The sequence below is a fragment of the Eleutherodactylus coqui genome, chromosome 8 (assembly GCF_035609145.1).
Source record: "Eleutherodactylus coqui strain aEleCoq1 chromosome 8, aEleCoq1.hap1, whole genome shotgun sequence".
Classification (NCBI taxonomy): domain Eukaryota; kingdom Metazoa; phylum Chordata; class Amphibia; order Anura; family Eleutherodactylidae; genus Eleutherodactylus; species Eleutherodactylus coqui.
In genome coordinates, this window is record NC_089844.1 from 44439149 (window position 1) to 44454464 (window position 15316).

A 15316-nucleotide genomic window follows, 5' to 3' on the forward strand; every position below is an offset into this window, starting at 1 on the left:
ACAAGCTAAAACAGAAGTGTAGCTAGGTGTGCCTTCACTCGGGGTAAGACACAGTTTACACCCCTCCCTCTCCCCCGAACAATTAATGAATTAATGTAATGTAACCTTGTTTTTTCTGTATTATTTTTCTACATCAGGGAGCTTATCCTGGGATTAGCCAGTCATGCGGACGAGATTTCTCAGAAATCTCGTCCACATGGGATGGTAAACCGCTGCGGCGCGGATTTGCCGACCGCAGCATGTTCTTTTTTTTTTTTCCCGCTGAGGCTGTGCTCTCCTCTATGGGAGCGCCGGCCGCAGTGGAAGAGCAAGCGGCCGGGCCCGTTCAAAACCGCCGCGGGTTTTGAAGCAGCGGTTCTCCCGGCGGAAATCTCACGGTTTTTCGCTGCGGCCAAACCATGAGATTTCCATCGGGAATCCGCCTCGTGTGGACCCAGCCGTAAAGTCACTCTTTACCAGCAAAACTGTGAAGACATTTAACAATAAATTTCAAAGCATGCCAGGCAGTTCTCGGCTGTATATGCCACTCAGATTCTCCAGCAGCCCACCAAAATATGTGACTGGTCACCTGATACTTACATCAAAGGTTCTTTAGACCTAAGGTTATCTTTTCCTCTAGTCTCCTGCAGCAAGCAGCTGATTGTCTCCTTTGACTGTAGGCTGGTCTGGTGCCTTCATTCTCATTGCACCCAGGGCACATGCCCCCCTGCCCTTGCTAGCTACACCACTGGACAAAAGCCTGGCTAGTATGCAAAGCACAGTCTGAGGATTATACAAGATATAGCTGATATACAACATGCAGTCTAGTATACAAGGTATAGCCAGGTTGCAATACAATTATAGTGTACAAAACATATCCTGACTAAAGCATAGCCTGGTCAGTATACAATGCAACATGATCTTAATCAATGGTTTTCCTCTAGACTTCACTGTACTGCTCCAAATAATTATAATGAGAAGTAGCATGCATGCAAGGTCCCTGATTCTGACACCATGTTGGTCAGCTATCAGTACACTTCTGGTTTATTATCATCACACTACAGAAATAGTGGAAATGACGCATCAGCGGGAGTACATGCCCCCTTGAATCATAAGAACCCACAATTGGCTTAGTATGTAATGACTCTAATGATTAACATATGTTAAAGCCTTAAGGTGTATGTTGCTACTAAACACATAATTTCTAGGAACCAAAACTAGAATAGACTTTATCAATATCTCTGCCTGGACTAAGGAATCTAAGAGAGGAGGTAAGTAGCAGCCCACCTTTATAAGTGGTGGGCATCCCAGGTCTTTCTCGTGAGAAACACATCTGGAGATAGTGCTAAGTCCTGGGAACTGTGTGTGGGAGATGCCGCACAAGAATCCAACTCACACTAGTGTACAATATTGAACCAGTTAACCATTTAACTGCTAGCAATTTCTTAGAAAGGTAGATATACCTATAGATATATATACACACACACACACACACACACATGTTCGCCTAGGCTGATGTGAGAAACATAAAATATATATACATTGTGCACTTGGGTAGCTTCACGTTAAAGTCTCTGGTATACTAGTACATAGCAAATATTGGCCACTATACAATGTACTGCCCAACCAGTACATGGCGAGTATACAAAGCCGTTCCATCTGCAAGGAAACAATATCCGCATTCACCGTCCCTGTGGGAGCGGATTTAGGGTCTGGCAGGTAAAAGAGAAGTCGCTTTACTAGTAGTGAGAGAAATCTGAGAAATGAGCAGGTTTGTGCATTCTAATAAGTGATAACACCTCCGCCGCTGATCAGGAGGGAGCGCTCCGCGTCTGTTTAGTCTCTCGCCGCAGCAGGAGATGAGAGGATTTTCTTTTTCTCTCTTCTGCTTTTTTCATTATTATTATTATTTTATTCTCTTTAGAACCCGATAAACTGTGAAAATGAATTTATTCTGTGATGCAACATCCAGCCGCGCAAAATCGCTTACAAAGCTGCCGTCAGAAGACATTCGCAAGTAAAATAGCTGCTTTTGCATATTTTGGAAGGAAAAAACAGAGAGAGAGAGAAGAGAGGAGAGAGAGGAGAGGAGACGGCCGGGATCTGACAAGACGAAAATTCAAACAAGGAAGGGTGAAAATTCAATTATCATCTTGCCTCTCTGAAACGCCCCCAGATGTGCTCCACATACAGGATGAAGAGCGGCGATGCCGCACACTCCAGCAGGGTCTGACATTTCATATACAACGTTAACCAGTAAAGCTGAATTACATGTTGTACTCTAGTTGCAACCAAAGCTGCAGCTAGAATTCTGAGCATGCCACATGGGATCCAACTGTGTGATGCAACAGATACAACCATAATGGTGCAGGGTGGCTTTATACAGGATGGCTGTCAGGTGCTTTCACATAGTCGTTTAGTGAATGGAGGCAAAGCGCGCTTGGTCTCTTCTGGCTGCTGTACGAACGACTGTTCTTTGTGCGCATATTGCTGTTTAGGGCAACTTCAGGCGACCGTATTAGTGCAAAAATTGCGCAAGTGTTGCACAGAGAATAGAAATTATTTTTTTCAATGGGTTCATCCACACCTTTTTTTGCGCTTGATTTTTTGCTTACGCGCAAAAGTACCCATGTCATGCTCTATTTTTTTTCTAAGGCACCATAGGAGTCTATGGGGATACGCAAATGTGCAACCGATCCCCGTGGAATTGTGGAAAGAACTGCGCAGTTTCAAAGGGAAATCGATAACACCAGACTTCTCAATCATGGCGCAGTTCAATCGGTCCCGGCAGCGCAGAAAGTACAGTAAAATCCACTAATGTGACCTTCACAGCACAAAAAGTCACAATACTGCGAGCGTTTTTGTGTTTACGGTCGTCTGAAGCCGCCCTTACTTATTGCTCAATTGCACGATTGCGAATTGCTGGGAGCATTTACACAGGCCGACATATCCTTCAGCGCCCAGTTTGGCTGTATTCGCACAGGAGCGTTTCACGCGCAAGTTCTGTCTGATTGCGATATGGATGGAATTCACACGTGAAAAGCATCCATTCATTAACCTGTTATTCACATGAGCGATTTTTTTTCTCCCACTGATGATCCAAGATAGGGAAATCGCAGAATATTCAGTTTTTTGGCTAATTCTTGTTCAAGAATCGCCCATTCTTTTTAGTTGAACTAGTGAACGAATTCTCGCTCCTCACCTGGTTGGTGGCCGATTTTATACGGAACAACTATCGCTTACCTTCGCACCTTTAGGCAACTATTCGCAGGTTATTGTCCCGCCATCCTTAGCTCATCTCCCACAATACAGCACGATGAATGACACTGCGCAGAATGGGTGGAGCCGCGGGGACGTGTGAGCTCCGGCTCGCTGCAAGCTACAAGGAGTTTTGAATGCAACCTTGGATGCAACTGGAGTGCAAAAGAAGATTTTCTCCAAACTGCTGCATAATAAGTAAACACAACAGATTTCGGGGCAATCACACGTGAATTAGGGCTTTCCACTGCAATTCTGAGAGTCTGTTCAGGTTTTGGAACAGAAAAACTGAATTAATATGGAATGAAGGTTTACATTTTTCCCACATTGATTTCAAGGGTTGAAAAAAATAAAAGCTTCTGTTCCGTTCTAGTTTTTTTGTTTATCGCACAGATAAAGCCGCAGACTGCGATTCGTTCCGTAAGAAAATGGAATCATAAACAGAAGCAAAATAAAAGCATTCCAATTATTCTTTGAAAACACATTGAAAACCATAGGGAATACGGGAGAGGGAAATGGAAAGCCCTAAGAGAGGTGTGAAGGGGCCTCTACCCACGTGCCATGTACAATGTATCCATATAAATGGGGCGGGGTTAATCCTGCTACATTGTAACAAAGTTCTGTGGAGACATTATTTCTACAGTATGTGTAATAACAATGACTATTCTTGGTGCAGGTGTTGGGGGAGGGGGGGGGGGCATGACGCTGCAGTTTAGGGTAAGTCCAAATGCATCAGACCTTTGTGGATCTTGCTGCAAATCTGCAGATTTTTCCTGTGCTACACTGAAAGTAGTAAAATCCACAACAAATCTGCACCCGGATGAGCCCGAGACAATTGTGACCACTTCCTTATATCTTTCCTCACTCAGGAGTGTAACTAGGGTTATAACCAAAAAATACCAACCTAGCTAAAAGGAGGCATAGTTTTCGGGCAACATATAATTTTAGCCCTTTTATTCCTCTGGCCCCAGAAACAACAGTGCCGCCCTCTCACTGACACCAGTAGTAATAGTGCCACCCTCTCACTGGCACCAGTAGTAATAGTGCCCCCTTATCACTGGCACCAGTAGTAATAGTGCCCCCCTCTTAGTAATCCCAGTAGTAATAGTGGCCCCTCTCATTGGCCCCAATAGTAAGAGTGCCCCCCTATAGTGGCCCCAATAGTAATAGTACCCCTTTTAGTGACCTCTGTAGTATTAGGACTCCCTCTTAGTGGGCCCAGTAATAATAGTGCCCCATTTCTGTGGCCATAGAAGTAACAGTACCCCCCTCTCAGCGGCCCTAGTAGTAATAGTGCCCCCTCTTAGTAGGTTCAATATTAAAACTGCCCCTTTTAGTGGCTCCATTAGTAATAGTGCCCTCTGTAGTAATGGTGCCCCTTTGAGTGGTCCACTCATATTCAAGCCTCCTTTAGTGGCCCCAGTTGTAACGGAGCCCTCCCCACCCCTGAAGTTATGCAGCAACCATATTATCAAGTGTTATATCTCAATCTGAAGGATCCTCCCTCCTTCCCCCCGGCGTCTGCGCTACGTACAGTACATGCTGGAACTCAGACAGTGGGGGAGCAGGATCTTCTCAGCACTGCAGTCGCATCCCTGACTTCAGAGTGAGTTATAGCGCTTGATGATATGGTTACTGCTCACGCCAGATAATTGTTTACTAGCCATTCATTTGGCTGGTAAAATGTGAGCAAAGTACCAGCTGGGCCTGTGGCACCCCTAGGTGTAACTATAATTAGTGCGGGCGATGTGGTCGAACTCCAGCCCTGGAGCCCTAGGGGGCCATATAAGTAGACCATGGATGAAGCATTATAGTTGAGGGGCCCTACTACAGATTCTGCATTGGGGTCTAGCAGGTTCACGTTGCACCTCTGGCGGTATTATTCCTGCTGTCAGTGGAATCAGATGCATCAGCAGGTTCAGAACTCTGGAGCGCGCTGTGAGATGTAGAGCTGCGGCACTGAGACACTTACAATGATGAAGAAAGCAATTTTCATTTATTTTAAACATTTCTGAGAATATTAACGAGTCCTTATGAGGAATAATTAAGGTGAAACTTAATTAAAGCCGCGAGGTCAGACGCTGGCAAATATCATCAGAGCGGCACAAACTCCCGTCACTCATTTTGTGCTTGCAGGCGGTTTATGGTGATTCACTGCAGGGCAGAGGCGGCTCTCTTATCACATACAAGGCAGCAACCGCGCTGTCAGTCACCCTGAAATACTGGCCCTAAGGTGTGCAGGCTCTGGTCACATGACTGATAAGCCAGAACACGCTACTATAACACACCGCAATTATATACCTGATATCTCTATCGCTACATTATACAACGACCGACCCGGGTGCACGAATGTATCACTGTCATATGCCAGCAATATTTTTTTAAAACAAATCTTCTGAAAACCATGAAAAAAGGGGACGTCCAGTTCTGAAAACCCTATGAGTGAACGCTTCGTTAAAGGGAATGTATATTTTACTGCACTAATTATAATAGTGAAACATTTAGCATTTTTCGAATAGTAGATTTTTTAAATTATTTTGTCTGTGCTTGTCTATGGGGGTGGCCATTTTTTCTGAACTGCACTTAACAGCATTTGTAGTTATACTTTACAGCAGCCTAATGGGCCTTAGACACAATGGAGAGGAGCTGACCCATTGACTTCTACTGTAGACGCAATGGACAGGAGCTGGCCCATTGACTTCTACTGTGGACGCAATGGACAGGAGCTGACCCATTGACTTCTACTGTAGAAGCAATGTACAGGAGCTGGCCCATTGACTTCTACTCTAGATGCAATGGACAGGAGTTGGCCCATTGACTTCTACTGTAGGCGCAATGGACAGGAGCTGGCCTATTGACGTCTACTGTAGATGCAATGGACAGGAGCTGGCCCATTGACTTCTACTGTAGACGCAATGGATAGGAGCTGGCCCCTTGACTTCTACTGTCGAGGCAATGGACAGGAGCTGGCCCATTGACTTTTACTGTAGATGCAATGGACAGAAGCTGACCCATTTACTTCTACTGTAGACACAATGGACAGGAGCTGGCCCATCGAATTCTATAGACCTGTGTATTGACCTGTGCAGAGAAGGGTGAGAGGTAAGCTGTTGTTATCACTTACAGACTTCTATTGTAGAGTATTCTGAGTATGCGCTATGTCAATCACCTTTTTTTTATAGGATAGTGTTGTTGGCATGCTCTGTGCAGAGATGGGGTGGGGTGTGAGCTGTAACATCACCTATAAACTTCTAAGGGTGATTGTCGTGAGCATGCTCTGTGCCTGGAGCAGGAAGTGGAAGAGGAGAGTTGTGACCATTACGTATAGACTTCTATGGGAAAGTATTGGGGGTATGTTCTGTGACCTCTGCAGGGAGAGGAGGAGGTGAGCTATGTCCATCACCTTATTCTAATGGATAGTGTTATTGGTACGCTCTGAGCTGTAACATCACCTATAAACTTCTAAGGGTGATTGTCGTGAGCCTGCTCAGTGTCTGATGCAAGGAGGGGAAGAGGTGAGCTGTGATATTACCTATTATGAATGGTGTATCCTATGTTATCTCTATAAATTCCCTGCAATGATAATAAGATAATGGCTGAGAAGTTTTATCTACAGAACAGGAAGTGTCAGACTATTATTAGGAATAGTGGTTGGTGTGAAAACTGCAGAATTTTAGGATTTTTTTTATATAGATCGTGGCATCAAGAATGTAAACAAATCACTAATATTCTTAACAAATGTGTTTAAAAAACAAAATTGATTTAGGTTATTTTCTGATCACACATGCCCTTTAATAGAGAAGATCCTCTGCTTGAGATCCTGATCTCTTGTGTAGAGTGGTTATAAAAAGCATCTTTCCCTCTGGAGGACCTATGCTGTTCTACATTACACAGGCAATCCATAGATGGGAAGGGGCACTCTGTAATGCTTTGTTTACCCTGTGGGGGCACTGCAGGGAAATTGAACACTTACTGCCAGGTTTCCTCACAGATGACAGCATATCAGTAGAGGTCCCATTAGGGTGACAGTATCATATCATCTAGGTGTCAAGTGACCCTCCTAACAAGTAGGGATTGTCCAATACAGCGAACTCCATCATGGCACTTCATGGTCGGTATACATGTACCTCAGTGTGCTGCACCAAATAATGTGTCAAGAGACAACCTGGTCTTCAATATATGGGATGGTACGAATAAAATTGTCCATCGGAACGATGGAGTATGGATTGCATTCCTGTAGAAGAAATGGCAATTGCAGGAGTTCTGAAGGACCGAGCAGTGAGGTGCCAAATAAGACGGTCACGCTTTCTTAATGACTATGCTAACCAATAACAGTAGAATCAGTTTGTACAGATATCTACGGTACTGAAGCTCCTCCAGCCTTCTCCATAAGTGTGGCATGGCAGGAAAGGTAATGGATGGGTAAATATTTCTTACCAACTGGTAGGCACTCTGTAGCAGTAATAACTACTATGTCACCACCAAGACAACTCTCCACTCTTTCTTAGTTCAGAACTGTGTCACAGATGGGAGCTCTCTTTCTGTCTAGCTCTCTTGTCCTCCACACTTAGCAACTGATCTGTCCCTACTCTGCGTGGGAAAATATCCCATTAGTGCTATGCAATCCTCTAATGGCAGTGCTCACCTTCACCAGAACACATGACATCATCAGCCATGGAAAATCCAAATGACCAAGAGTTTAAAGGGACCAAATACCCTCAAACACCCCACCAGCATAAATAATAAACCATAACACAAACACGCGCCTCAGCACTCGAACACATTTAACATCTGAATAAAATTGCACAGCTGTTATGGTATATACTAATTGGTTTTTAGCATATATCCTGATCAAAACATGTGGGCCTATCTGCCATGTTCAGGGGAACATTATTGGACAAGTACCTAGCTCTATCCTTGAGCCAATGGACTTCAAGGAAAGTAGGATACATGGTTATATACTTTCACTAAGCCATCTGAGGAAGATGGGAGAATGAAGTGCAAGACAAGAATGAGGGCAGCCACTCCCTCACCTGTTCCAGGTGTCTTAATGAAAGCATCCTGCTTTCCATGAAACAACTGGAGGCCTGAAAAAGTGAAAGGCTTCCTCATTAACCGATCACATATAATGCTTTAAGTCTGTCTACATCATTAAACATATAAGATATACGCCTTTAAGTGATAGGAAACCATTCAATAAGGTTGCCTGGATGTGGCAGATGGGCCCACATGTTTTGGTTAAGAATATGTTCTAAATACTTTGCATTTCTTGCATTTTTATGTAGTTACTATAAACAACCGTTGTGGAATTATATTCAGATATTACCGTAAATGTGTGTCAGTGCTGAGGCTTGTGTTTCTGTTACTGCATTAGTTGCAGCCATGACTTAGGTGCACCTTCACATTTAATTGATTTGTTCGAAGTGATGACGTAATCTTGTAGATATGAGACCTTTGAATGGCTAACAAAAATACATGATGTTAGTGTGAGCTTTCGAACTAACGCCAAATATGAACAGCCGATGTTGCGCTCCCTATGATGCTGCACCTCTCTAAAAGACAGTACCACAAATATAAAGCCAAAGGATGAGCAGAGTAAGCAGTTGCACCCAAGCCCTGGCATCCAAAGCCCCTTTGCCACAGAAGAAGACACCAGTATTATAATGGCACCTGGAAGGTTGGGGCCCTGGTGCAGATTCTGGGCTGGGGCCCAGGGGCATGCACTATTTTAGTGGTAATGAGCTGCAAACCCGAAACTCTAGCGCTGCAGCCTTAATGGTTGCATGACATAAAAATAAAGAAGTGGAGAATAAGACGTGTCGCCATCTGAACAGCTGGGGAGGAAACCTGTTTCTTAATTAGCGTTTTCCCCCGAGGGACTAGAATTTGTTACATTTGCTGGTTGGAGCGGCAGCTGCTGAGATAAAAGAGCAGATCTGCAGCTCGTCCGGCACGCTTTAATTCTGATTCAAAAAGTGAGTAAATTGTCACAAAAACAAACGAGCTGAGTGGTTTGTTTACCAAATTACGAGCGCGGTCTCAGTCCGACCGGTTGATGGGATAATCAACTTCACCGCTAACATGTTTATCTTATAAAGCGTAAGTCCCTGAGTCCTCCATGCTCACGCTGCTAAAAACATTGCTGCAAGCCAATATGAATATACTGTATCCTGCTGCAGCGCCGCGCTCCGACACCGAGAGCGCCGCATTTAAAGGGAACCTGTCACAGATATATGACCCCTGCTGATGTAGGAAAGGGAACCCTGCCTCCGGCACTGCGCCAATCTATAAGTAATCTCTGGACATTTCAACAGTTTTTGTGCTGCAGAGCTGCTGTTTGATTACACTATTCTATACAGAAAAAATAATGGAAATCTGGCCAAATGGAGGCCAAAGGAATAATGTAATGTATGTACAGGGCAAGTGACTCCACCAGCAGAATAATGTATACAGCTCTGGAGTATGATACAGGATATAACTCAGGATGAGTAAATGATAAGTAATGTATGTACACAGTGACTCCACCAGCAGAATAGTGAGTGCAGCTCTGGAGTATAATACTGGATGTAACTCAGGATCAGTACAGAATAAGTAATGTATGTACACAGTGACTCCACCAGCAGAATAGTGAGTGCAGCTCTGTAGTATAATATGGGATGTAACTCAGGATTAGTCCAGGATAAGTAATGTATGTACACAGTGACTCCACCAGCAGAATAGTGAATGCAGCTCTGGAGTATAATGCAGGATGTAACTCAGGATCAGTACAGGATAAGTAATGTATGTACACAGTGACTCCACCAGCAGAATAGTGAGTGCAGCTCTGGAGTATAATACTGGATGTAACTCGGGATCGATAGAGGATAAGTAATACCCTATAGTGCATTATATAGTCACATACTCTATATAAAATGCCTGTAAAGGCAGCACTTACCATTTCTGCAGAGCATTACAGCCAGGTAATCCTGGTACACAGAGGTCACATATAGTAGAAGGCTTGGTGCCTGAGCTGTCAAAAAGCTGAAAGCAATATTCTCCCTTGATATCACGGTATCTGCATATATGGCTGAAGCTGAAGAGCTGGTATTCCTAGACACTGGATACGGCTCCTGGAAAATATATGTGACCGAGGTTCCAACTTCAAACATAGCAGAAACTTCTAGAAATGCAACAGAAAGGAGAAAAGGCAATCTTAAAAAAACATAGAAATTGTCCATGGACCATCGACCAAAGGCTTGTGCCAAGGGCCATCTAATAGGGCCTCCTCATGAATGAGCCAGAGATATGGAGTAAAGTAATAGGACAAAGTCACCATTCTGCACCCTAGGAATGCTGGGTGACAACCAACAGGGGGTGGCTGCAATGATAGCCCTACTGATTGTCAGCCAGCTGTGTCAGCTGGACTATCACTAATCCATTTTCATGTTCTGTATTGGGGTACGCTGAAGTAACAGAGGGGGACGCAATTTATTGTCTATAGCAGTGAGACATTACGAGGACTCGTGGACATCATGTAACTACTTCATTAATGGGGTTCTGCACTTTTTTATAAAACATAAAGGGGTATTCAGGACTTTTACTATGGGTGACCTACCCTCAGGATACCCTGCTATTATTCTTTCAGCCCTGACCACAATGAGCAGGTGTATAATAGGAGGCATTGATTTCAATGGGAGTGAAGCCATCCATTACACTTCTGGCCCTGCCCACTGATGACGACGTCCAGCCCCACTACACTGGCATAAGGCCAGAGGATCAGCTGATCGGTGGAGATCGCGAGTGGCAGATGCCTACAGATAAGCTATTGACCTATCCTAGGGGATAGGTTATTAATATTCAAAGCCTGGAATGCCAGAGCAACATGTCAAAAGTTTTGATCAGTGAGGTTAGCTGAGAACCCCGCTAACCTCTAAAATGAGGGGGCTGCAGAGCTCATGCGAGTGATGTACCCCTTCAGCTGCTTTCATTGCTTGCTGGCTCCTCTTGGCAGCTAAAGACAACACATAACGGTCTACAGACATCTTCTAGAGACCTCTGTGCATCCTTCAGTTCAGCTACCGAGAGGAGCAGACAGGCAGCCGCAGGGGTCACAGCACTCAGGTCAACATTGCAGCCCCCTTCTTCTAGCGATCAGCTAGGGTTTCAGCAGGGGGACCCCAGCATGATTCAAACTTTTTGACATGTTGCACTGATATGTCAAAAGTTTGAAAAAAAGTGCAGTTACTCTTTAAATGATGAACCCTCCTCACCAAACCACTGATCCCAAGGACTACAAGAAGCGTGACCGCTGACCCCGGGCAGCTTATGATCAGCAAGAAGTAGCAGTCATGTAGTAGATGTGAGAATTTCTGGGAAGTCATTCCTTCTTTGAAGCCTCTTACCTTTACTACAATAAGGTCCCTCGAAGGCGGAGTTGGTGCAGTCGCAGATGTATCCGTTCTCTTTCTCCACGCACTTCCCATTGTTGTGGCATAAGTTTCCATAGCTGCTACAATGGCCCAGGCATCTCTTCCTGATCCCCTGGGTCAGCCGGGCCTTCTCCTCCAGGTCTAGGGTTTGTCCATTGAGTTTGAGAGCACGTAGACAGCCCACAAAGCCTTTCTGTCTGGATGAGGTCCCTCCTGGATGAAACAAAGTAACTTATTGCATCAGATGTATTTACCTTCATCTAATGTATCAGTTCAGGTTTTCAATGCCCAGAGACCACTTCCCTTCCTGTCTGGGTGGCCACCACCCATTCATGCAGTGATTTCTATGTGCTGTACAAGAGGCTGCCTCTCCATGCCACACAGACTTGTTTTATGTCTAGAGAAACCAGCAGCATGAGGGCAAGAATCATGCACAGTACAGGCCAAAAAGGACTGCAAAGTATGTCTCTCTGTGTGAAGGCACATGGTGGTCTCTATTTGTTAAACAGGTGGCCCAAGAGACCTCCACTCACCTACATAGAGCTGAGTGTTGAGCTGCACACGGACTCGCCCATCAGACAGACTCTGCACTAGTTTTCGTGGCTGGTTATCTACAATGAGACTGGTTTCTTTAATGTTCCTCTCTGCTCTGACGTGATGCCATTGACCATCATTCAAAACTGTGACTGATTGCAAAGAGACCTCCAAGGGCCCGCTGCCAACATCAAATGAAAACGTGACCTGGTAAGGAGCTGAAAAGTAGAAACAGTCAGTGCAAAAATTAGCATTTTTAACATCAATCTGATTAGTTACTCTACTTACTGACATCTACCTACCTACAGTATGTATCCATAAGTATAAAGTTCATTGTCTATATAATATATATTTAGCTACCCATCTAATACGTAACCATGAAATCTGCCTATCATGTATCTTATGTCTATATCATATCTATCGGTCTCATATCTATCTATCTGTCTATCTCATATCTATCTATCTATCTATCTATCTATCTATCTATCTATCTATCTATCTATCCTATATCTATCTATATCATATCATATCATATCTATCTATCTCATATCTATCTATCTATCTATCTATCTATCTATCTATCTATCTATCTATCTATCTCATATCTATCTATCTATCTATCTCATATCTATCAATCTATCTATCTCATATCTATCTATCTATCTATCTCATATCTATCTATCTCATATCTATCTATCTCCTATCTATCTATCTATCTCCTATCTATCTATCTATCTATCTATCTCATATCTATCTATCTCATATCTATCTATCTCATATCTATCTATCACATTTATCTATCTATCTCATATCTATCTATCTATTTATCTATCTTACATCTATCTATTTATCTCACATCTATCTAGCTCACATCTATCTATCTATCTCCTATCTATCTATCTATCTATCTATCTATCTATCTATCTATCTATCTATCTATCTATCTATCTATCTATCTATCTCCTATCTATCTCATATCTATCTGTCTATCTCCTATCTATCTGTCTATCTCATATCTATTTTTCTACTCTATCTACTCTATCAGCCTTGAGAATACATATATCGTGTAAAGCAGGCCATTGCCTGTATGAGCTGAGCTCCAACATCCCGGTCTGTGAAGGTTTTTATGGTCTTTTCCAAGCTGTGTGACCTTTGTCCGTTACGCTATGCATCAGTTTTCTCCATCAAACTGAAAACTATTTCCCACATTGGATAATGGCAGCTAAATTACTATATAAAGCCTAAGATTCTCCACCTAAAAGACCCCTCAGTCCTGCACATGCTCAATAGTATTAGCGAGTCTTTGCAGTGTACTGGCATGGTAATAAGTTTCTCTTCATATGATTGGCTGCCGCTATTCACATGACCTATGTAAGACCACATCCACCAATTATAATTGTCCCAAAACCCAGTCAAAACTTTTCTACCAGACATCAATACATAGAAAAAAATAAATCTATGAGAGTAATATGAAGTAGTGTAGAATATTCTTCCCATCCAGGAAAAAAGGGTCATGTCCCCTTTAAAAAAGTGTCCAGCTCCGGAGGGCAATCAAAGAGAATGGAATTATTTAGTTTTTGCCTCTGGAATTGGATAACTGCCATGTTTCTTTGAACCATAAGGATCCGTTTCATCTCTCTCTTTTCTGCTCCCTGATGTAACTTTTTGGGGTTCCTAGTTTATTTCTCCATTTTTGACACTTGAAAAGCAAAAAGTGTCTGAAGAACAATCTATTCACTGCAGATAAAGAGCAAAAAGTATAAACATTTAAGAGTGAAGCGTTCTCCTTCCGCCCACACAGAACAAAGCAGCAGATAAATCCGCCAGAGCCGCCACCATTTGTTAAATTGTGCTCATTATGTTATCATGCCGCTGCGACTTCTGAAAGGTTATTATTCAAATGCTGCAAAATTATTTTTCTTTGTGTCTTTTACCATTTCTATTTCCCTCCGTCGGCGCTGATGTCATCGCCTTCTGACTATGTGCATTTGAGAATATATGACAGCACCAATTAGTTAAGTAACATACTAATTACTAAATGCCAACATCTCAAAGGACACATCATATGGAGCTGCATTTATAATTCTTGCAGGCTTCTGAGCTGAAATCTCCCAGCATTCCATGCTTGTTCAGTGTTTGTAAACTTCTTGCCCTGGTGACTACATTCTGGGAGGTGCTGTTACTGATGATGTATGGCGAACGGAGCCGCCTCCCTGCATTATAAGAGATTAGCAAAGCTGGTAGGGGTGTGTCTTGCTGATGGATTCCAATAACAACCAGCAGAATTATGAATGCTGCTCTGGCATATAATACCTGAATATAATATTTTCAATGTATTTGACTGTGTGAGAACATTTTGATAAAATATTTTGGTTTGTATGTAGGTGAAAGCCCTCGTTCAGAAGCCAAGACCATTTATATTGGATGATTGCCTATGCGGTACCTTTTTTTTGGAACCACCACTCCATTTCTTGTACTATCACACAGTGTAAAAAAAGGCATGCCATAAGATGCCTAACCATAAGCCGCATACAGGATGGTACCTAACAATTCTTTCATGTAGTTGCCAATATACAGTAGCAATGCCATATACTGAGTGGCAGTGGAGCTTTCCCGATAGGCACTTCCCTGTTTGGAAATTCTCCCGGTGACCCCGGACTTCAGCATAAAATCATGTGGCAAGTTTTCCGTGGATCAGTTTCAGTGTGAATCCACATTAAATGGGAAAATCCAGAGATCTGAGCGACTTCCAACGAGGCCGAGTCATCGGTACTGGACTAGCCGGGACTAGGATTTCACCGCCAACCGCATGGCATTTTCTTGTGCAACAGTGGGAAGAATATATAAAAAGTAGTATGATAGAGGAAATCCATGCAGCAAGAGCAACCAGTCCCTGAAAGGGGTCAGAGGAGGATGTCAGGAATCGTTCTGTCCAACACATGCTGCGCAGTCAAGATCAGCGCAATACAATTCTGATGCTCCAACTAACATTTCCAAAAGCACAAATCGGCATTCCTTGCACAGATGGGTTATAACAGCAGACGACCAGTTCCAGAGCCATCGTGTCTAAGAGAAACAGAAAGGTGAGACTCCAGCGGGCAAAAGAGCAAATATTGTATCACTGAGCAGCGGAAAAA

General features: G+C 43.3%; 1 protein-coding gene across 1 annotated transcript in view; it reads right to left on the reverse strand.

Moving 5' to 3' along the window:
• Positions 1 to 15316, reverse strand: part of CNTNAP5 (contactin associated protein family member 5) — a 350918-nt gene that overhangs the window by 44309 nt on the left and 291293 nt on the right. The window contains exons 17-19 of the mRNA XM_066577791.1: positions 12179 to 12397; positions 11619 to 11858; positions 10172 to 10396 (exon numbers count right to left, since the gene is read on the reverse strand). Of these exons, the coding sequence (XP_066433888.1) occupies positions 10172 to 10396; positions 11619 to 11858; positions 12179 to 12397 (684 nt within the window). The remainder of the gene's footprint in view (positions 1 to 10171; positions 10397 to 11618; positions 11859 to 12178; positions 12398 to 15316) is intronic.